This window comes from Mytilus trossulus, chromosome 11 (assembly GCF_036588685.1).
Source record: "Mytilus trossulus isolate FHL-02 chromosome 11, PNRI_Mtr1.1.1.hap1, whole genome shotgun sequence".
Lineage (NCBI taxonomy): Eukaryota > Metazoa > Mollusca > Bivalvia > Mytilida > Mytilidae > Mytilus > Mytilus trossulus.
In genome coordinates, this window is record NC_086383.1 from 46,149,977 (window position 1) to 46,175,034 (window position 25,058).

The 25,058-nt window shown below is 33.9% G+C and overlaps 2 protein-coding genes across 2 annotated transcripts; both read right to left on the reverse strand.

Moving 5' to 3' along the window:
• Positions 1 to 2,301: 2,301 nt before the first annotated feature.
• LOC134691201 (uncharacterized) lies at positions 2,302 to 16,768 on the reverse strand. Its single transcript, XM_063551530.1, has 5 exons — positions 14,813 to 16,768; positions 8,647 to 9,014; positions 5,858 to 7,159; positions 4,179 to 4,396; positions 2,302 to 3,141 (listed from the first exon to the last, which is right to left on the reverse strand). The coding sequence occupies exons 2-5, from the start codon at positions 8,998 to 9,000 to the stop codon at positions 3,066 to 3,068; spliced, it is 1,950 nt and encodes a 649-aa protein (XP_063407600.1). The 5' UTR covers positions 9,001 to 9,014; positions 14,813 to 16,768; the 3' UTR covers positions 2,302 to 3,065.
• On the reverse strand, positions 16,368 to 18,372 carry LOC134690088 (uncharacterized). The gene is made up of 2 exons (XM_063550060.1): positions 18,058 to 18,372; positions 16,368 to 16,769 (listed from the first exon to the last, which is right to left on the reverse strand). The coding sequence occupies exons 1-2, from the start codon at positions 18,370 to 18,372 to the stop codon at positions 16,368 to 16,370; spliced, it is 717 nt and encodes a 238-aa protein (XP_063406130.1).
• Positions 18,373 to 25,058: the final 6,686 nt, after the last annotated feature.

Below are 25,058 nucleotides of genomic sequence, written 5' to 3' on the forward strand. Positions count from 1 at the left end.
CATAACAAGTTCAAAGTTGAGGAGCATTAAGGATCCAATACGATTGTTGGAATAGATTTCCGAAAAATATATTACTGTAGGAATACGTTTACGTATTTATTGTATGGATGATATTACTGTAAGAAAATGGACGACAGCAGATCACGCCTTTAAAGTAAGGACTTTCATTTCTGTCTCATTTGAATATCCTCAAAAATGACATCTGTATAGTGTTTAGATTTATAACTATGTGAAGAAGGAACATAATGTATAGCGCCTTTAAAAACATGAATGACTTGGCTAACACCTCAATTTTTTTCAATCCTTTCGTAAATTTATCTTATATAAAAGATTAATAAAAGTAATAGACATTTGTGCAAAATATCTGTTCATTAACAAACATTTGACCGTCCATATAACAACAGCTTGTCAGAAATGAGCCTAACAAATGATGTATGACACAAAATTGTTCGTTCATATGTCAAGTCTTTGACAGGGTACCTCCTACAGTAACATAAATAGATTGATTTTTATAATGTTTCATTTTAGAGACATGTTAACACTGTCGATTATCCTTCATGTCTTTTATTATTAGACATTTCTACTCCATTAATGTGAGTTATTACCGAATATGCACAAATTTGAAAAATTTGGCAATAAAATCAACGGTACCAATTTTGTTGCACCAGATGCGCATTTCAACAAAACATGTCTCTTCAGTGATGCTCGTGGCCAAAATATTTGAAATCCAAAGCTTATATAAAAGATGAAGAGCTATAATCCTAAAGGTCCAAAAAGTATAGTCAAATTCGTGAAAGGAATCAGAGCTTTGCATGAGGGAGATACATTCCTTAATTTATAATAATTTATAATATTTTGTAACAGCAAATTTAAATTACACAAAAAAATCCGTATTTTCATGCCAGTACCGAAGTACTGGCTACTGGGCTGGTGATACCCTCGGGGACTAATAGTCCACCAGCAGAGGCATCGACCTTGGCAAGAATCGTCTGCATATCGAATGCTGTATCTTTATATTCATTGGTATGCACAGATTCATATATCAACTGTTAATATTTCGTTCGTAACTGTGTGATCAAATCATATTTTAATGGGTGTTGATGTGAAATTAATGTTGCACATTATGGACTTTTATTTAGAAAAATAATATTCTTTGTTCCTACCATATGTCTTTAAAGAAAAATTGAGAATGGCAATGGGGAATGTATCAAAGAGACAACAACCCGACCATAGAAAAAACAACAGCAGAAGGCCACCAACAGGTCTTCAATATAACAAGAAATTCCCGCACCCGGAGGCGTCCTTCAGCTGGCCCCTTAACAAATATATACTAGTTCAGTGATAATGAACGCCATACTTATTTCCAAATTGTACACAAGAAACTCAAATTAGAATAATACAAGACTAACAAAGACCAGAGGCTTCTGACTTGGGACAGGCGCATAAATGCGGCGGGGTTAAACATGTTTATGAGATCTCAACCCTCCGCCTATACCTCTAGCCAATGTAGAAAAGTAAACGCATATAACAATACGTACATTTAAAATTCAATTCAAGAGAAGTCCAAGTCTGATATCAGAAGATGTAACCAAAGAAAATAAACAAAATGACAATTATACATAAATAACAACAGACTACTAGCAGTAAACTGACATGCCAGCTCCAGACTTCAATTAAACTGATTGAAAGATTATGATTTCATCATATGAATATCAGGCAATATCATTCCCGTTAGGGGTTTAGTATCATACCATCATAACATATATGAGAAGAACATAACCCGTGTCATGCCAACAAATGGTTTTTGAATACCACTGCAGGAGTCTGGTAATAACATTCAAACCCGTTGGCCTTTGTTTGTAAATTTTTCATTTTCCTCCCCAAAAATGCCATAATTACATGAAGATTGTTATATACAAAACATGAATAGCTGACAAATACTAGACAATACTAGTACAACTAAAGGCAACAGTAGTATACCGCTGTTCGAATTCATAAATCGATTAAGAAACATTTACCATCAACATTCAGTTGCATCAGGAAAAAAGCATAAACACAACAACAACGAACAACACATAAACCAGATAGCTTGAATCTGTACAGGCAACACATGACGTGAATTAGTTTAAATCTATCCTCATTCATATCGTAACCATAATTAAGAAGTAAAACGAAAAATAAAAAAAAATCCTGTGCAGTACAGTTAGGAATAGGATTACCACTTTCAAATAAATTAAAGACAGCACCCTCAATTGACACATTGCATGCAGAAATGTTTGATTGTACTCAAAGATTTACCAAATACAATACTTGAATGATCAATTCACAAACAAACAAAAATTTCCTTTAAATTAGTTCCTTAACAAATGACTGTTCACTTGGCTCCAGTTGTGAAGAATTTTGAAGACCGTAGAATGCGGATTATTGTGACAAACCAGTATACAGGACTTTGCTTACTACAATAATTAAGTAATTCAACAATTTAAAAGTAGCGATTATACACGCAAATGAATAAATACATGTATTTAAGATCAATGAAAACGTTTAAAATAGCATAGCACTACAGTTACCGACAACAACCAACATAAAATCAAATAATATTTTGATGTCTTTTGAGCAATTTTAATCAATTACAATAGTTATATTCATTATATTTTATGATTTAAAACAAAATAAGTGAATCTCCAATCATAGCTTTGCGAATAGTATACAGCAATTGCATTGTTAAACATTGACTGCCAAATTCATTAGAATTCCAATACACAAAAAAACTTATAATTTCAAGCAATTTAATTCAAGTTATACTCTTTTCTATTATAATAGTTGTCAAATCAACTTTTTAAGACGCAATACATATGATTTTGTTTTAGAATATATCCAATAACTAAAAATCTGTGAATATATAAAAATAAAATAAAGAAATATACTTTGTTCAATAGCAATAGAACCTTGCAACAACCGAACATATTAAAGTATTATTCGTACTGAGACAGGTATGATAGAAATGACAATTGTATCAATGGAGTTGTAGGAATGATATTATGTTTCATGATATTAACGATGATTTATTCTTCCGTAATTCCTTTTGCTGCAAGTTCGTCAAGGACACGTGTCACATATCCAGGATCTGGATATCCAAACCTGAAAGAAAGAAAAAAAACCAATTTGTATTATATTAAATTTAATTTACTAGTATATAATTTTTTGCTCTATCAAAAAGACACTTATAATAAGAAACTTTTATAAATCTAGTGTACTAATGTTATGTTTTGGTATAGCACCAGACATTTTGATAAGCCTATAGATGATTTGATTCTTTACGTTGTACCATCTTTGTGCTTATGTAGACGACACTTTGAACTGTCCGTTTTGAATTTCCTCGGAGTTCACTATTTTTGTGATTTTACTTTCTATCTATGTAAAATATATTATTTTTCTTTTGATTTTTTTATCTATCTTACAATCGATTTACATAATTCCCTTAACTACTTGGTGAAACATGACATGACACAACAGAGGGCAGAGACAATTAAGAAAGTTGAACTAAAAGACTTAGCCACGTAAATTTGACTGAGATTCTAGGTTCAACAAGCACGATGACAACGATGAACGTTCACAGTTGCAAAAATAGCGAAATCCCTTTTGTCGTGAGCCCAGCTCGTCTGTGACATTCCAAAACAATCATGTATAGATTATATATTATATAGATTAGAACGTTGTTTTCCCGTTAAACTAGTCATTTTTGGGAAATTCATAGCTGGCTATTTGATGTGAGTCAAGGCTCCGTGTTGAAGACCGTACTTTGACTTATTATAATTTTGCTTTTACAAATTGTGACTTGGATGGAGAGTTGTCTCATTGGCACTGATACCACAGCTTCTTATATCTATATAGTCGTCACAGCTACAAGACATTAGCTTCAAACAAACTTTGATCCCTCCAAACTCTATCGACGTTTTGTAATTACCAGGTTGACGACATTCGATCATTGAGTGGATCTTGATGCGACGATTGACGTTGCTAACAGCGTAGTGACGTCGATATCATTTAGGAATTGACATTTTGGTGCAAATCATAGTATGGTATTGCACTGGATGTACTCACATTAACAATTCTGAAATAATACTTACCTCACAGATCTTAGTCGATAATGTTTACCAATCTAATATTATAATTACCTAGCAGGTCCTCCATCTATTCTTGTTTTATGATGAACATCGTTCCATGTGACCACATCTTGTTTTCCAGTTGTCCTGGAACTGCCAATCGTAAAGAGAATACGTTGTTGGAAGGCCCGTCTCAGTAACCGATGAACCTTCTGTCCCTCTGTGTTGTCTGGTAAGTATGCTGTCCGTTGCGTTCCTTCGTAACTTTTACCTGGGTTTGGTTGACCTTTCTTAAAAAAATAAAAGTTATAATTTATTAAAAAAAGTATAATACAAACCTGGAAAAATGTATTGCAACACTTCCATTGAACACAATGTAAAATGACATGATTGTATAATGTGTATAATTTGCGTTTTACCAAATACTTTTAATCTGCTTACGTTTTAAAATTGAATGCATGGTATTAACCTACTTTTCATCCAATATCAATGCTACATAGGAGAGAAATAAAGGCTGCAAGGAAAAAGTTTTTGCGCTTGTCACAAAAATTGCAATTTTGCAGGACTAATTTTTCCAAACTCATTAGCTCTGCAATAAAAAATGTTTTTACAGATTTTTCATGCATTAAACTCATTCAGAACGGTTTGAAACGCATAGTTTAACACACGTTTTCTGTATCATGTGTTTAGTTTGCTGTAAAATAACGTTTAAAAAATGTCCGTATAGAAGACATGACAAAGCTTGAATAACTTTTCAGTACAGCTTTAATGATGCATCTATCTAGTCTTAATTTTTGCCTGAAATGTAAGTGTATAACACAAATTTAATTTTAACCATAAAAGGATTAAAAGTTTTTGGTAGAACGCAAATTACACAAATTCTACAATCATGTCATTTTCAATGGAAGTGTTGCAATACTTTTTTTCAACAAAACATAGCGATAATCAGTGCATCAATTATAACTATATACACGAAAGTACACAAAACACATTAATCATGTTTAATCAAGTCTTTCAAGCTCTTCAACTGTGTCCGTGTAGTAATATGTGCTGCTTTGTATTGCTTGTAAATATTGATTAATAGGTACTAAGGTTCTATAACGTAAGTCAATCGGTTTGAAAAGCGAGTTAAAACTCTATACATCCACTTGAAAATAATGTCATGTTGGAAAAGGGCAGAAATGTGTACTAGAACATACGAACACTTCGTAGAGTTGTTGAATACTGATGTTGTATTTATAAGTAAAAATAAGGGGATGTGGAATGATTGCCAATGAGACAACTAGTATCCACCATAGTACAAATGATGTTGTTTTTTTGCAATTATAAGCAAACGTACAGCCTTCATCATTGACAAATCCAAACCATATAGTCAGCTATAATAGCCAATGGCATGAAAATATGACATAATTCAATTAAAAAAATTAATAGGCTTATTTATAAAAAGAACAATTGTCGAAATAGACATATATAGTAGACATGAACCCACGACAACCACTGAAGCTCCTGACTCATATTGATTGTGACTGGGTTATGCATGTTTGAACCTTTTATTATTCTAAAATACCAGCTGGCTCTATAAGCTAATGATTCACGTAATTGTATGTAAATATATGAATATCAAACTTTGAATACTAGTATTGCATACACATTTCACTATAGCTTTTAATGGAATAAGATGAAAATGTATAAGTTATAATGAATTGCACTTTGTTTTCCGTTCCATATGTATACTATGTGAGAAAACTCACCAATTGTTTCCCACTAATGAATGAGTAGAAAATCTTGATTACACCACAATCTGTATACCCCGGTAGATGGACATCGTTTTGGAAACATTCTATCATAATTCCTTCTGGTTGATTTCCTGTTAATTCGCCGTAAACCATGTTGCATATTGGACACATAGGCATTCGATTAAAACACTCTTCAAGACAATTCTTACAGAATATATGCTTGCATCTGGAGAGCTGTCTCAATTTGGAACCGGATATTTCTTCTAAACAAATAGGACATTTGTCCGTCTCTGTATCTTCAACATTTTGGAAGTACATTTTCCGGTTTCCTTTTGTGTATTTTGGTGTAATCTTTGTTTTTTGCTTTGGAGCACCATTTCGTAAAAATGTAACCCTTTCTTCTAACATTTGCCTGACTCGTTTGTCAGGATGGACTATAATCACTGTTTTTAAACCATTAGTTGAGGTTTTTGAAAGTGAAAACTGATTTACAGATTCGCAAATCAAATCTATCACAAAGTCGGTAGGTGCCCCATTCTTGCCAGTGCCAATTATTGGAAGGCCTAAGGACTCGTATCCCATAAACTCGGTTCTACTGAGTATACTCTTTAACAATGATTGAAGCCCTTCCGTCCATTTATCTTGATTTTGATTGGAAAACTGCGGCACAACAGCATGGAAGACATGTTTACATTTCAATTTTTCCGTAGCAGGGGTGGGTTGGAAAGTCCAGTAAGGTATAGTCGAACACATCTTTCTCAAACAGTCTTTGCAAACCTCTAAGAGCTGACCTCCCTTTTCAGCAACAATCTTAGCCACCATACCTCCGCTTTGTATCGCAGAATCTTCACTACTAACTATAACATCGACGTCTAATTCGGCAATACTATCTTTTGATACAGTAATTTCAGTATTAGAAAAACGGGTACTTTTATTTGACGGGTTAATTTCTGCATTTCCATGCTCACGAATCGAGTTAATCTGATGTTTAGGGGGAATATTGCAGACATCGTTTGCGTGACCTGCAGGAATGTGACTTTTGACATCCGTACGTAAAACACGTCCGTCCGGTTTAATTCTAGGTAGACTAGTGTCATCGTTAATTTTAACTTTGTTTTTAATGAATTTAGCTTTTAGTTTTTCTTCTTTATATTCACCCTTACAATCTGCTTCTTTAGATTGAGAACGAAATCCTCTAACGGCCTCAAGTAATCTCTGGGCTACAGACTTCTTTTTTACTGTTGGAAACTTTCTATCATTTGATTGTATTTTATTCTTAACTGACAATCTCGATGTGTGTGAATTGTTGGCTCCTTCCTGATCATATAAGAAATAAACAAATAGCCATCAGTTAATTGGTTCTTACTCTTAAAATCATATAACAAAAGTTGGAAGAAAATCTTTGCTGTTTTGAGACAAACATAAGATGAATAAATGATTCTCGATTTTGATAAATATGTTATAAAATACTTTGAAATGTCAAAGGAGTAGGTCCGGTAAGGACCGATTTTGGCTTCAAATTTCAGGCTCATCTAACGAAAGATTGTGGACACTTTTAAACACTTAAGTGTCTATTTGAATTGTTTCAATTAGCGTATGTGAAAGATTGTAACTGATTTAGTCATTAAAAACGCTCTGATTCAAGCTTAAATATGAAAAATCTATCAAATATGCCAAAAAAAGTTACTTTTCAGATGGTTTTTGTCAAAAACGAAAGTGGCCGCATCCGTGTTCATCCTCAACCTTTAAATATGTTATGTATTATCATCAAATACAGCTTACATTTCAATATTATGAATGAACACTAATGCGGCCACTTTCATTTAAGACCGACACCATCTAAAATTTAACTAAATGCTGAAATTTTGAAGATTTCACTAATTTAGCATGACTTAATGATGATAGTATCCGATATATGTACATTGTATTGTCAAAAACAGCCTATATTTATGTAGCAGAAACATTTTACTTTCCAGTAAATAGCTAAAAGATAACATTTTTTTACAACAACTGCTATATTTTGGGGTCAAAAAGGTGTCTTACTGAACCTACTCCTTTCTTTTTTCCATCAATAGCTACCTTTGAAATAAACAGTTACTCATAACCTACTATAGAGAAAATACATAATTAAAACGGTGTGTGTGTGCGTTCGTGTATTCGTCCGATCGTCCGTCTAACCGTATGCCGCGTATTAAGATAATGGTTCTCATTAAGGTTACCTTTAAAGTTAAAAGAATGTGTAGTTGTAGTCACATAATCTTGGCTTGAAATTATTCAAATATTTCGGTAATGACGATTTAGACCAAGATTTTACGGCTATCATTGACATGATATTGCGAGCAGGTTATATATCTTTATTTCATTTGAAATCTGTCAGTCTAGGAATTCATGTTATGTCGTTGTTCTCCTCTTATATTTAATGCGTTTCCCTCGGTTTTAGTGTGTTACCCCGATTTTGTTTTTTGTCCATGGATTTCTGAGTTTTGAACAGCGGTATACCACTGTTGCCTTTAATTATATACCTTCTAATAAATCTTCAATAATTTACTTAACATGTATCTATATGTAAAAAAGCGAAAATAGATAAATTTATAGTATTTTCCACTAACCTGCATATTGAGTGTACTCTGATGTATCACAAATCTTAGAATGATAAAGCCAGATAGAAGTTTTTGTCAAGGCCTGATAACATACAGTCGGTGTAGCCGATATATTTGCTTAATAGTCACTTAAAAAAAACCGTGATGACTGTACTTGTTATTAAAGGAGATGTTTTATTCTATAATTTTCGCTGTAGGTCTTACCGGTTTTGATAGACTTCGTGCAGTGTTTGTTCGAGTCTGTTTTTCACGTATATTTACACCTGGGTGTGAAAATGATTGGAACAGTCCCGGTTGTCTACTAGTACAATTTTTATCCAAATCTGGCGATGATGATAAATTGTGTGTTGACCTTCCTCCATCATCAGACAATACCGATAGGTTATGACGAGAAGTCCGATGTGCATGCCTATCAGATGTCGATACGGATATAATGTTTCCTTCATTCTTAATGTGTTGTTCTGATGTATGATTAAGTTTCGCATCCGAGTTATCAACAATCTGTCCAATTTTAATATCCTGTGCGATGTCCTCGATTTCTGTTCCACCAGTGGCCATTATTGACTCAGTGACTAGGAAAAATCAAAATTTTCTATCAACACCAATTATTGCAGTCGGAAATTGGAAAAAAATTATCACCAAAATGTGTTTAACGATTTTCTGTGTTCTGTCTGACGTAGAATGATCAATTATGCATATTTGATATAAACATATAAGTTTTTCTATTCGATTTACGTAAAAGTCATCAATATTTTGAAATGAGATGTGAACGGTAGTTCTTCATCTGATTATTTATACTCTTTGTCGCCCTCAAGTAACAAGTTACAGTGTGCTTATTGTGATGTTTTTGTTTGTTTCACATATGATTTGATATTGCTTTTCAATTGGAAAACAACAGAAATAACTATGAATAAAGGAAAATTTCAAAAGGGTATTAAAAAGAAAAGATTGGCAACACATTGCAAAATGTACAAAACAAAATAAAAGATCATGTCAGATCATCTGTTAATGGTACTATGGCAACCTAACCTATCTTATTATATTGACCTGTAAACAGGCACTGATCTGTTAATGGTACTATGGCAACCTAACCTATCTAATTATATTGACCTGTAAACAGGCACTGATCTGTTAATGGTACTATGGCAACCTATCATATCTTATTATATTGACCTGTAAACAGGCACTGATCTGTTAATGGTACCAAGACAACCTAACCTATCTAATTATATTGACCTGTAAACAGGCACTGATCTGTTAATGGCACCATGCCAACCTAACCTATCTTATTATATTGACCTGTAAACAGGCACTGATCTGTTAATGGTACTATGGCAACCTAACCTATCTTATTATATTGACCTGTAAACAGACACTGATCTGTTAATGGTACAATGGCCACCTAACCGATCTAATTATATTGACCTGTAAACAGGCACTGATCTGTTAATGGTACCATGGCAACCTAACCTTTCTAATCATATTGACCTGTAAACAGGCACTAATCTGTTAATGGTACCATGGCAACCTAACCGATCTAGTTATATTTAACTGTAAACAGGCACTGATCTGTTAAAGGTACTATGGCAACCTAACCGATCTAATTATATTGACCTATAAACACGCACTGATCTATTAATGGTACCATGGCAACCTAACCTATCTTATTATATTGACCTGTAAACAGGCACTGATCTGTTAATGGTACTATGGCAACCTAACCTATCTAATTATATTGACCTGTAAACAGGCACTGATCTGTAAATGGTACTATGGCAACCTATCATATCTTATTATATTGACCTGTAAACAGGCACTGATCTGTTAATGGTACCAAGACAACCTAACCTATCTAATTATATTGACCTGTAAACAGGCACTGATCTGTTAATGGCACCATGGCAACCTAACCTATCTTATTATATTGACCTGTAAACAGGCACTGATCTGTTAATGGTACTATGGCAACCTAACCTATCTTATTATATTGACCTGTAAACAGACACTGATCTGTTAATGGTACAATGGCCACCTAACCGATCTAATTATATTGACCTGTAAACAGGCACTGATCTGTTAATGGTACCATGGCAACCTAACCTTTCTAATCATATTGACCTGTAAACAGGCACTAATCTGTTAATGGTACCATGGCAACCTAACCGATCTAGTTATATTGACCTATAAACAGGCACTGGTCTATTAATGGTACCATGGCAACTTAACCTATCTAATTATATTGACCTGTAAAAAGGCACTGATCTGTTAATGGTACCATGGCAACCTAACCAATCTAATTATATTGACCTATAAACAGGCACTGATCTATTAATGGTACCATGACAACCTAAGCTATCTAATTATATTGACCTGTAAACAGGCACTGATCTGTTAATGGTACCATGGCAACCTAACCTATCTAATTATATTGACCTGTAAATAGGCACTGATCTGTTTATGGTACAATGGCCCTCTAACCGATCTAATTATATTGACCTGTAAACATGCTCAATTTGTTCATTGTACCATGTCAACCTTACCCAACAATTAATAATGACCTGTTAATTTTCACTAATCTGTTAATGGTACTATGGCAACCTAACCGATCTAAATATATCGACGTTTAAACAGACACGGATCTCTTAATGGTACCATGACAACCTAGTATACCTCATTATATTGACCTGTAAAAATTCATTGATCTGTTAATAGAACCATGTCAACCTAACCCATCAATTCATAATGACCTGAAAACATGCATTAATCTGTTAATAGAACAATGTCAACTCAACCCATCTATTTATAATGACCTTAAAACATGCATTAATCTGTTAATAGAACAATGTCAACCCAACCTATCTATTTATAATGACCTGAAAACATATGCATTAATCTGTTAATAGAACAATGTGAAATCAACCCATCTATTTATAATGACCTGAAAACATGCATTAATCTAGATCTGTTAATAGAACAATGTCAACCCCACCCATCTATTTATAATGACCTGAAAACATGCATTAATCTATTAATAGAACAATGTCAACCCAACCCATCTATTTATAATGACCTGAAAACATGCATTAATCTGTTAATAGAACAATGTCAACCCAACCTATCTATTTATAATGACCTGAAAACATGAATTAATCTGTTAATAGAACAATGTCAACCCAACCCATCTATGTATAATGACCTGAAAACATGCATTAATCTGTTAATAGAACAATGTCAACTCTACCCATCTATTTATAATGACCTGAAAACATGCATTAATCTGTTAATAGAACAATGTCAACCCAACCCATCTATCTATAATGACCTGAAAACATATGCATTAATCTGTTAATAGAACAATGTGAAATCAACCCATCTATTTATAATGACCTGAAAACATGCATTAATCTAGATCTGTTAATAGAACAATGTCAACTCCGCCCATCTATTTATAATGACCTGAAAACATGCATTTATCTGTTAATAGAACAATGTCAACCCAACCTATCTATTTATAATGACCTGAAAACATGCATTAATATGTTAATAGAACAATGTCAACCCAACCCATCTATTTATAATGACCTGAAAACATGCATTAATCTGTTAATAGAACAATGTCAACCCAACCCATCTATTTATAATGACCTGAAAACATGCATTAATCTGTTAATAGAACAATGTGAACCCAACCCATCTATTTATAATGACATGAAAACATGCATTAATATGTTAATAGAACAATGTCAACCCATCCCATCTATTTATAATGACATGAACACATGCATATCTGTTAATAGAACCATATCAACCCTACCCATCTATTTATAATGACCTGAAAACAAGCACTGATCTTTTAATTGTAAATTTGAAGGTCGTAAGCAAAGGTAAATGTACTGCTTCCGTTAGTTTGGAGATATTACTACTATTTCATTTTCATGAATTTCTATAATAATTAATATCAAACAAACTTTTTCAAAATCTGCATGATCTTAATTTGGCAATGAATAAGGGAATTGTTTACAGAAGTATGTCAAATGTTTGAATATGTTATTAATATGATTAACCAATACGAAAATATATAAATCGACAGTATACTGTTCTGAAATCTTTGCCAAAATAAATATGTTTGTAGCGAGAGGAAATATTTTCTATTATGTCCGTTAGATAGGTCTTCATGGTCTTACCAGTTTTGAAAGACTACGTGCATGCAAGTTTTCTTAAAGATTTATACTGCAAGCTTGCGGCAAGTTTACAGAAATCATGTTCGCAGTACAGAAATTAACAACTATAAGTCACCATACGGCATTCAACAACGAGTAACACCAATACCGCATAGTCACCTATGCAAGGCCCTGACATTAAAAACGCAAAACACTTTCAACAACCTGATTTATGTGTTTGGGCTTTTAATTTTGCCATTTGTGGAGGGTCTTAACGTTTGGAATTTGGTATTTTTGTTATTGTACTTATACAATAAGATGTATTTTACAATGATGTGCACTCAGATCAAAGATGATTGATATAATTGACATTTTCCTTCTGTGATTTTACAACGGGTTACTCCTCTCTGTTAGGGTGAGTTACCACCAATCCTCTCAATTGACGTACGACAATGATAAAACGATATCGCTCTCAAACCTTATAAATAAAAGCGATGAATGACAAATTAAAGTGAAGAGCGAAAGAGTTATGCATACATACTATTTAGCATGTACGTAAATCTATATGCAGTTTGTTATAATTCCGGTTTTGAAGCATCTGATATGAACATTAATAATTACTTAATGGCCTGCATTTTCTATGAATCTTTCAACATTTGAAAATGCCTGTACCAAGTAAGGAATATGACAGGTCTTGTCCATTCGTTTTTGATACGTTTTGTTATTTGATTTTGCTATGTGATTAAGGACATTCTGAATTGATTTTCCTCTCAGTTCAGTATTTTTGTAATTTTACTTTTTATTTCGCTCGTGCTATTGTTTATGTTTTTAAATTCACAATTAAATTTAACACTTAACGCTTTCTTGTTGGAGTCAAAGTCAATTTATGAATCAGCAGGGATTGGTTTTAACTTATCTACAATTGTATCAGGACATCGACACTAGACAAAATAATTTTCTAGGAAGTGTGAGAAGGCTGATATACAAATATTGTGTGTTTACATATACCTACCCTAATACTATGCCTAGCATGCATATTGTTGACACTTACGTGATGATGTAAACACTTTTTTTTAATGTACCCATATACATATGGGTATTTAAAAAAAGAAGTTAACCCTAAACACAAATCGTTATTGTTTTTCAAAAAAAATATTGTTTTTTCTTAGTCTTTTTATGAAATACTAAGTAATTTCATTTCAATTCTGGTTAAATTTCAACTCGCTTAATTGATGTTGGTGATGACTTATCTGATAAAGCTACTATTTAGTGAGGTTCTTTCAATTTCCTTAAATTGTAATAAAGAGACACATGGTGTATGTTGTTCATGTTGCACTCTTTCGTTTATGGATTGAGATTAAACGTATGTGCTGATTATGACTTTAATTCTTGTACACCAAAAGCAAATACAATTTTGTTTTATGATAAGTAGAACGTAATTTTGCCACATCATATACGAGTATAGAATAAAAAGACTGTAAATAGCTTAGTACATAGCGCACGTTTCCTATTAAGTGAGCGTTTATTACTAAAAAAAATAGGAAGTTAAAGTCTATCTGATATTTTCATCAATCGATAATTTGTAAACAAACAATTGGCTCAAAATCCCAGCTTCTATAAATGGTGCCAGCTGCAGGACTCCTCCGGGTACGGAGTTTCTCGCTGCATTGAAGACCCATTGTATTGGTGGCCTTCGGCTGTTGTCTGTTCTATGATTGGGTTGTGGTCTCCTTGACAAATTCCCACATTCCATTCTGAATTTTATTTTACAGTGGCAACATCATGTTAGAGTTATTTTATGATTGACCATTGATGATTGTTTACACACGAATTAGTGTACTATTAATGATTATCCTAATGATCTTGTTGCCTTGGGTCATTTAATAATGCAAAGTAACAGAACAAAAATAAGATGTCGCATGATTTGGACTCTCCGCCAGAGTAGTCAAGAAACACTAGATATCACATATATCACCATACAGCCTTCAACAATTAACAAATCCATACTGCTTAGTCAGCTATACACGGCACTATAATGACAGCTAGGAAACAATGAAAGTTAAGTTTGTTTCTTTCGTACATACATAATTTTGAACTCTGAATCCGCACCCTTGATATGTGCACATCGTTGAATTGAAATTAAAAACCATAAACGATAGTACATTACAGTAAGTACAGAAAATAAGCTGCTAAATGAAATGTAAATTTACCGTGTATTAGGTTGTTAATTTTGTGTTAGTATCCTTAACATGCACATGCTTAACAACTTTACTGAATTATGATACAAGGAAATTAAAAATTGACGAATTTGATCGGATATAAGATATCTACAGTACAAGGCAGTTGTTTCTTTTTTCTATTTACAACAATTTCATATAATAGGGAGGCTTAAATTTTGACATAGACACAGAAACCTGGTGGGATGAGGGATGGATAAATCCCCTGCCACGTCTTGTCTGTTAAACTTGATGTTTGATGGTTTTCTTTTTTGTAATGACCATGCAGATGAGTTGAAATCGATTACATATGTTAATATATAGATGCGCGTTTATAGTCTATTTGAGTCATTAGGTTTTATAATCCACACATTATTTGTAAACGCCATAATCCTTCGATTGGGTTCTCCGAAAGAAAAAAAAAAGAAATGTCCTAGCCCCCCTACACCAATTAATATTGTACCATAAACATTTTATCTTATTAACAATAATATATAATATTTGCCAAATATTGAGATAATACAAAAAAATACATAGAGGTTAGCAGGAAAAAATTGGACATAATAACAGACTACATCAACCACCAAAACCCGACTCCACGGAAAAAAGGAACATCGATCAGGAAATTAATCAAAACTTACAGGAACTACCAACAAAGTTGAACAGTACAACATACCTTAGCAACCTAATTACATAGTGACGAACAGTTGTTTTACGGGCATGAACAACACTGACCTGCAAAATTGAGTTTTAATAAGGGACAGACAACACAGACCTGCAAAATAGTGCTTTGATGAGCGACACACCACAGACCTGCAAAATTGTGCTTTGATGAGCGACAAACCACAGACCTACACAACTGTTGTTTGATGAACCACGAACAAAACAGACTTACAAAACTTTTTGGTGAGCGATAAGCAACATAGACCTACAAATCAGGGCTTTGATGAGCAATAAAACACAGACCCACAAATCTGTTTTTATGAGCGATTAACATCACAGACCTAAAAAAAACTGGTTTATAATGTGCGACGAACAACACATCCTACAAAACTGTGCTTTGATTAGCGATGAACAATACAGAACCACATATCTGTGCCTTGATGAGCTATGAACAAAACAGACCTACAAAACTGTTTTTATGAGCGATTAATAACACAAACCTGCAAAACTGCTATTTGATGAGCGACGAATATCACAGACCTACAAAAATGTGCTTTAATAAGCAATGAACAAAACAGACCTACACAATTGTTTTGGTGAGCGATTATCAACACAAACCTATACAAAACTGTGCTTGTGAAGAGCGATGAATAACACAGACATACAAAATTGTTTTTGATGAGCGATTAATAGCCCAGACCTACAATACTGTACTTTGAAAAGCAATAAACAAGACAGACCTACAGAACTCTTCTTTGATGAGTGACGAACAACGAAAACTTAACTCTGATACAAATATATCAAAAAGTAAGATGCGACCCCTGTTGGATCTAAGTCGGTTTATTTTTTGTCCGGAATATTTTCCGTGTCCTTTAGAAGGTTTTGCTTAAGAACTTGTCCCAGACGCGTTGTCATCTCGTAAAGTAGTACTTCCATCATTACTTAGATCAAATTCTGAAACACGTCCATCTGCTCTACCAATCAGAGAAAAGAAATCATCGTCTTCTGTAGACGTCAGTGCTGTTCCATTGACCGATCTTGAATCTATATCTGAATTATTAGGGTTCGCAGATGTATCTGTATTGATAGGGTCCGATTTGAAATCTATAGCCGAATTATTGGCGTTGGCAGATGTATCTGTAATGGTAGGGAGTAAAGCAGCTACAATGTTTGATTTTTCGTCCGTTGTCTTGTCGTCCGGATCTTTATAAGCCAGCTTTTTATTATCATTAGGTTGTTCTGTCATAGACTGAGTTTGACCATCTACAGGACATCCAGGTATTGAAATCTATAAATATCGTTGAAATATTATTAATCAAGTTAAAGGTTTATAAATATTTTATTTGGTCTAGAAAACTGGGACTCACTAAAAGTATTTTAAAATCTTCATAGACCTTTTTCCCAATTTGCATTGAATTCTAGGATACTAAGTATTATAATGCACATTGCCATGGAATTGAAACCAATGGCTATCAATACAAACCGCCCGGTATCCATCTTTGGAAGCATGTATACTAGAGTTAACTTGACATCATACAAATCTATGTAATGGTACTGATGTGGTTTATAGATATAGGAAGATGTGGTGTGAGTGCCAATGAGACAACTCTCCATCCAAGTAACAATTTAAAAATTAAACCATTATAGGTTAAAGTACGGCCTTCAACTTTAGTTTGTTAATTTGGGCTCGCCTTTAATTAAGAATTGAATGCTTCTGTTTGCAACTTCATTGGGGTGTAAAGGCGTTGACCGAAGTACATGCGGACGCACATTCTCAAAATGTGCGCACGATCAACGCTTTTACAACCCTATGACGTTACAAAAAGAAGCATTCGATACTTATAATTATTATTTTTAGATAGGATCATGAAAACACGAATTTCATCATTTTTTTTAAATTTAATTCACATGTGCACAGGCTTTATTGTGGTACCTCGTGCTATCAGGAATGATAAGTTTTATTGTGTAATGCAATTGCTTAAGGTGATGTGCAGTTAGCCAATCAGAATATCGTATTATAATGAAACATACATCTGATGTAATTATTTTATATTAAACAATACTTGAAGCGCTAAAACAATTTTACATGTTCTAAGGATTGAACAATATAAAATAATTCACGAAAAGTAAGAACAATATACCAGAATATTTTGTTAAAAGGGATATTCATAAAGTTTCAACAAAAAAAAGGTGCATACAAATGATAAAACTAGTAAATACATAGATGAAGTATGAATAAGAATGAATTAATAAAATTGATAAGATCAGCAATAAAAAAATGAAAAAGATAAGTATACATTTATTTTTAAAAAAAATTGTTGTAGAAATAAAACGATCAGGAGATAGTGAAATTGTTCATTGATATTCTAAGTTACATCTGTTACAATATGTTCTATAGTTTAGATCTGTCCAAAACTATTTTAGAAGCTATTCTGATGTTTTTTTTTATGAGAACTGTTCTACCGAATACCGTTTTCTATACAAGTTCTCTTGACAGATTTTAAGAGCGTTTCAAAACTGATCTACATTGTAAAGTCAAAGTTTTGTTTTCGTATTTAAGCCAATAAATAACTTGCCTGTATGTTGTTTTCTTCTTTTGCTCCCGGATTTCTTTTTTGGAGATTTTCTGCGATTTTCTCCGTCGTATTTTGTTGCTGCGATGCCGTTTTTGTGATACCTTGACTATGATTAACTTTGTGACCTCGCATAAAATGTTCTTGATCTCGTTTTGCGACATTTGTTGCTGTCGCAGAAGAAGCTGACACTTTTTCTTGTGATTTTTTGTTACTTGGTTTTTTGATACTAGATACTGTTTTGGTTTGGCTTGGGTTTACTGGATTGTATATGCCTTCTCCAAAAACTGCATTTTGTATGCTAATCCTTGCATTCATAGCAGTATGTTCTATGTTTTCTTTTGCTTATGTTTTCGTTGGATATTTATCCTTCTTGGCTAAAATAAAAAAAGAATAATGACGGAATATTGCAATTAATTTCATATTCTTTTGATATTTCAAGTTTATTTTCAACGAAAAGTTATCGTAGATCAAAATGTATGCAGTAATTAAAGTATAAATCGTTTTCTCGTTCGGACTGTTACACATTGTCGGGACAATATAGGATTTTTTTCAGTATACGGATAAGGGATAGTAAACTGCACATTGCTAGAAACGAGGAAATATTGATGTCATCGTCAAATACATTAATAAAGTAATACAAATAGACAGGAAATACTAAAAAAAATATAAAAAACATTCATTCACAAAATTTTCATCTGCTAACCGAGTCCCTGTGGAAAGAGCTAGTGCGGATGATTATTGTAAAACAGACTTGTTATAAAATCCTTCAAGAACAGTTAATTCCAGTGGCTGATCCTGTGGAAACAGAGGGCAGGCAACCCCTTTTATCCCAACCCCAAAACAAAAAATATCAGGTTTTCCACGACATTTATAACTATTAGGTATAGAATCGCCCATTTTTTTCAATTGTCGGGAATTCAGCCCCCACGTTAAAAATCCCAGGCCCCCTATTAATTATACTGCAGTCTTACCTTCAAGTCGGTTGTTGTGCAGATTGACGAGAAATCTGTGGCGGGTGAATTAATATGGCATACGGTAGTATAATATATATATAATATTCCGACTCTTTTGTACAAGCACGATGTTTATTGTGTCCACTGTCTCCTCATCACAATGGAATTGTTAGTCTTTACAGGATGTTATAACTACAAGAAATATATATTATTTGCTGAATCAGAAGTCTAATGTATAGTCTCATTATCTTAATAATAAAAGAATGAATTATTTGTTTGTCTATATGAATTAAAGTTCTGAATACCTTTATTTATCAAAACATTAACACAACGCAATGTGTAATCTTTTTAATTGTAGCAGAATAAAAGGCCAATTGTTTACAAATTGTCAAGTGGGCCATTTAAATGCTTTGTTTATTGTCCAAAAGATGTATAGCTGAGATACCGTTACATTTCACTATGTCAGACATTCATAAGTTCATATATACAATAATACAAGATAAATATCCAAATTATTACACAGGGAAATGTCTTTTAAGAATCACTGCTCGCTTAGATTTTGACGGTAAGTTTATCTCTTCATATCAATATTCTAATAGAAAAAGATCTTTGGCAAACAGAACTCTATTGAAGGTCTCCTAACATTTAAGTTTTTTATTATTATATTTTAACGAAGGAAAATAAAAAAGAGTTAAGACACTATTGTCGTTGTCTTTGCAAACATATTCTTGTAATTTCTTTTATATTAAAATTTTTACAAGCATTCCATTTCAAACTTTTCCTCTTGACCATGATCATAATTCGCTTGTCAGTATAGCAATATCCATAACTTGAGTTACGTGGCTAGCGATGTTGAATATTATTTACGGAGACATGGTTACAATTTTTCTTTCTTTGGGTTTTGTTAAATTTTTATTGGTCTATAATTACTTGATATGATAACGATTATTGAGTTCAAATTATTAATTGTAATATTTGCATCAAAACGTACTGACTTCTAGGCGGTAAATAAAAACCACCAAAAGGATGCGACGGACATGTATTTTTTAATTATCATATTTGTTTTTCTATTTGAATCAAATTTTTAACGTTGGCACTAATGTGTGTATGTTTACTAGCATGCTGCAATGTGCATGTTACTGTCCATTTCCGCATATACGGATTATTCAGTATACATATATTGTAAAGAATCATCCAAAACAAGAGACTCACCCGTGCACAAGAACTAGAATGTCTTGAATTTATGGTCATTTGAATTTTTTTTCGATTGAAAGTTTTGTACAAGTCTTTCTATTATAATTTCTCAAAGAAAAACTATTACTGGAATAGAATTTTAAGGTGATTAACTGCTATAAGGAATCAATTGGTGAATTCAGTCTATAAACTTATTGCTAAATCTTACTTTTAACTCCAGAATGGGTTGTCAATTTAGTCTTACTCGATATATTAGCCAAAACCTCCATATTATCCCCATCTTATTTTGTTTTATCACTGCCATAAGGTTTTTCTACCTCATGATTAGATTACTTAGCTGTATTTGGCAAAACTTTTAGGATTTTTTGTTGTCGATCCTCTTCAACATCGTACATTATTTGGCCTTTTAAACGTTTTTGGTTTCGAGCGTCACTGATGAGTCTTTTATAGACGAAAGGCGCGTCTGGTGTAAATATGAAATTGCGATCCTGGTATCTATGATGAGTTTATTTACAACCACTGGGTCGGTGCCAATGCTGGTGGTATTACCTGCCCAGTAGTCAGCACTTGTGTGTTGACTTGAGTTATCATTGATAAGTTCATAATTATAAATTTACTGTGAACAAAATGTTGATTTTTTGAAATACTGAGGCTTTTCAAATTCAGGAACAGATTACCTTAGCTGTATTTGGAAAAACTTTTAGGAATTTGGGTCCTAATTGCTCTTCAACTTCGTACTTTATTTGGCCTTTTTAACATTTTTTTATTCAAGCGTCACTGATGAGTCTTATGTAGACGAAATCCGCGTCTGAAGTAAATATGAAATCTCAATCTTGGTATGTATGATGAGTGTATTTACAACCACTGGGTCGATGTCAATGCTGGTGGAGATTTATTTCCCCGAGGGTATCACCAGCCCAATAGTCAGCACTTTTGTTTTGACCTAAGTAATCATTGACATGTCCATAATTATAAATTTACCTTTTAAAATTTTTTGAATTTTTGAAATACTAAGGCTTTTTCTAACTCAGGAATATAATACCTTAGCTGTATTTGGCAAACCGTTTAGGAATTTTGGTCCTCAATGGTCTTCAACTTCGTACTTTATTTGTCCATTTTAATATTTTTTATTAGAGTGTCACTGATGAGTCTTTTGTAGACGAAATGCGCGTCTGGCGTTAATATGAAATTGCAATCCTGGTATCTATAATGAGTTTATTTACAACCACTGGGTCGATGCTACTGGTGGTGGAGATTTGTTCTCCGAGGGTATCACCAGCCCAGTCAGCACTTCTGTGTTGACTTGAGTTATCATTGATATGTTCGTAATTATAAACAAGAGTGCAAACGCTAAATGTCTCGCCTTCATTTCTAATCATTGATATTATGTATAGTCCTAAATATAAAGCTTTATTACAACTGTCACCTAAACTTAACATTTACCAATGGACCATATAAAAATAAGGTCAAGGTCAGATGGACAATGCCATGCAGACATGTACAGCTAACAATTCTTCCATACAACAAATATGGTTGACCTATTCCTTATAGATTAAGAAAAACAGACCAAAACATAAAAACTTAAAACTGAGCAATGAACCGTGAAAAAGAGGTCATGGTCAAATAAAGTGTGCGCAACTGACAATTAGATCATAACCTATTTCCATACATCAAATATAGTTGACCTATTGCATATAGATTTAGAAAAAAAGAACAAAACTCAAAAACTTAGCTTTGACTATTAAACCATGAAAATGAGATCAAGGTCAGATGACACCTGCCAGCTAGCTATAGACATGTACACCTTACCATCATTCCATACACCAAATATAGTAGACCCTTTGCATACAGTATACGAATACAGACCAAAACACGAAAACTTAACAATAACCACAGAACCATGAAATTGAGGTCAAGGTCAGATGACACCTGCCAGTTGGACATGTACACCTTACAGTCCTTCCATACACCAAATATACAAGACCTATTGCTTATAGTATCTGAATTATGAATTTGACCACCAAAACTTAACCTTGTTCACTGATCCATGAAATGATGTCGAGGCCAAGTAAAACCTGTCTGGCGGGCACGAGGAGCTTGCAAGGTACGCACATACAAAACATAGTTATCCTATTACTTATAATAAGAGAATATTAAACATTACAAAAACTCTTAACTTTTTAATCAAGTAGTCACTGAACCATGAAAATGAGGTCAAGGACATTGGACATGTGACTGACAGAACTTTGTAACATGAGGCAACTATATATAAAGTATGAAGTATCCAGGTCTTCCACCTACTAAAATATAAAGCTTTTAAGAAGTGAGCTAACACCTCTACTGCTGCGTAGGATCACTATCCCTATAGTCGCAGGCTCGACAATCAACTGCGAACAAATTGTTGAATTTTTGAAATACTAAGGCTTTTCTACCTCAGGGATAGATTACCTTAGCTGTATTTGACAAAACTTTTTAAGAATTTTGATCCTCATTGCTCTCCAACTTCGTACTTTATTTGGCTATTTTAACATTTTTTTATTTGAGTGTCATTAATGAGTCTTTTGTAGACGAAACGTGCATCTGGTGTAAATATGAAATTTCAATCTTGGTATCTATGATGAATTTATTAATTAAAACTGGTCTATTCACTCAACACGAGTGAGGCTATCCATATTCTGTAATGACAGTATCAATTAATTCTTTAAGGCTAGAGCCTATATTTCTTTTCTTTTCTTTGTTTCACAGAATATCAAATTGGAAAAAAAGAATAAAACATATTACTTTGATAAAAATAAAAATGCTTCTCAGTTGATTCATACATGTATCTGTCATTTTTTTTCCTAGTAAATTGTACATTGCTAGTAAACATACATGTCATTTTCTATACTGAAATGACAATTCTTACAAATGAATTACTAGTACCTACTTTACGAAATTTGCATATTTGATTAAAGATCTAGACCGATTGTTTTCTGTTATTTAAAAATCCAAGATGGAGGACGAGAACGTAATGATCGTAGAGAGGTCGTGATAAAGTCGTGCTCACGTCCACTTGATTCTAGCACGCTCGTGCCGTCCTCATCAAGCTCTTCTTACGACCTGTCTACGTTCGTACTACGACTGTTTCGAGTTCTTGTCATGCTCACGTCCACTTGTATTATTTGTCCATCTGTAGAAGCCTTTTCAATGAGAAGACAGACACCTTCATATCTACCTTATACCCCAGGCCCACTAGGCCACGATCGCACTACGATCTGTGAAAAAAATGCAAATTTTGACGAGCGTAGTGCGATCGTGTAGATCGGAGTGAGGTCGTTATACGGTTGTGGGAAGGTCTTGGAGATCGTGATGAGCGTGGCCAACTTTGAACATGTCCAAAACAAGCGTGGTGCGGTCGTGGCGAAATCAGGTCGTAGTAGAAGCGTAGTGAGAGCGCAGTAAGGTCGTGGTAAGATGGCAAAGTTCGCTGTACCATCGTAACGAGAGCGTGATTCTATTCCGGGAGACTACGCTACGATCTCACAGCGACTTTATCACGACCTCTCTACGATCATTACGTTCTCGTCGCGATCCAAAATACGACCATACCACGTTTACACCACGCTGTTCAAGACCATAGTACGATTCTAGCACGCTCGTGCCGTCCTCATCAAGCTCTTCTTACGACCTGTCTACGTTCGTACTACGACTGTTTCGAGTTCTTGTCATGCTCACGTCCACTTGTATTATTTGTCCATCTGTAGAAGCCTTTTCAACTGATTTTTATAGTTCGTTCTTATCTTGTACTGTCCCAGGTTAGGGTGAGGTTGGAATCCCGTTAACATGTTTAACCCCATGTCCCAAGTCAGGAGCCTGTAATTCAGTGGTTGTCGTTTGTTTATGTGTTACATATTTGTTTTTCGTTCATCTTTTTACATAAATAAGGCCGTTAGTTTTTTCGTTTGAATTGTTTTACATCGTCTTATCGGGGCCTTTTATAGCTGACTAATTATGCGGTATGGGCTTTGCTCATTGTCGAAGGCCGTACGGTGACCTATAGTTGTTAATGTTTGTGTCATTTTGGTCTTTTGTGGATAGTTGTCTCATCGGCAATCATACCACATATCTTCTTTTTTATACTTCCTTCTTCATTTTTTTAAGGTGTCCTCTAGTGATGTTCGATAAACTTCTTAAGCGAGTTGGTCCAAGAATTAAGAAGACGGATACGCTATTTAGAAGAGCCCTATCGCCTGGTCTTAAACTTGGCATCACTTTAAGACATTCAGCTACTGGTGACAAATATTCGACCGTGCAGTCTGACTTAGCTGCTCGGAATTCTATAAGTTAATTTTTTTCCCGAGGTTTGCAATAGTTGAGGAATGTAAAGATGAGGTGATTTCATGTCCAACTGACCCAAATGAGCAGACGAATTTCAGAAGAGATGGAGAGCGTAGTATTAAAGATCGCGATATGAGCGTGGTATGGTCGTAATAAGGTCGTGGGAAGAGCGTGCTATAATCCAGTAGAAGCCAACGTGGTAAGATCGTGTTGCAATTGCATAAATCGTGGTATGGTCGTAGTGAGAACTTGAAGAGCGTAGAAAGGTCTTGATAAGCGTAGTGAGGTCGCAGAATAAGCGTGGTGAGAACGTGGTATAATCGTAGCAGGATCGTTGTAGAAGCGTAATGAGGACGTAGTAGCATCGTGAAAGCAACGAATATGTACATTTTCATGCCGCTCATACCGCGACCTCACCACGATCTGATTTTATTTTAGATCGTGGTGAGCGTAGTGCGATCAAGGTCTAGTGGGACTGGGGCTTTAAAACCAATATCTCATATTTTTTCAGGGTTGACTATACATGATTTATAAGTA

Excerpts from the sequence above, each read along its gene's own strand:
- LOC134691201 (XM_063551530.1), bottom strand. The coding sequence starts at position 9,000 with ATGGCCACTGGTGGAACAGAAATCGAGGACATCGCACAGGATATTAAA. Across the intron at positions 7,160-8,646 it reads CACGAAGTCTATCAAAACCG|GAAGGAGCCAACAATTCACA; the intron begins GTAAGACCTACA and ends TTATATGATCAG. Across the intron at positions 3,142-4,178 it reads ATAGATGGAGGACCTGCTAG|GTTTGGATATCCAGATCCTG; the intron begins GTAATTATAATA and ends TCTTTCTTTCAG.
- LOC134690088 (XM_063550060.1), bottom strand. The coding sequence starts at position 18,372 with ATGAATGCAAGGATTAGCATACAAAATGCAGTTTTTGGAGAAGGCATA. Across the intron at positions 16,770-18,057 it reads AAGAAGAAAACAACATACAG|ATTTCAATACCTGGATGTCC; the intron begins GCAAGTTATTTA and ends CGATATTTATAG.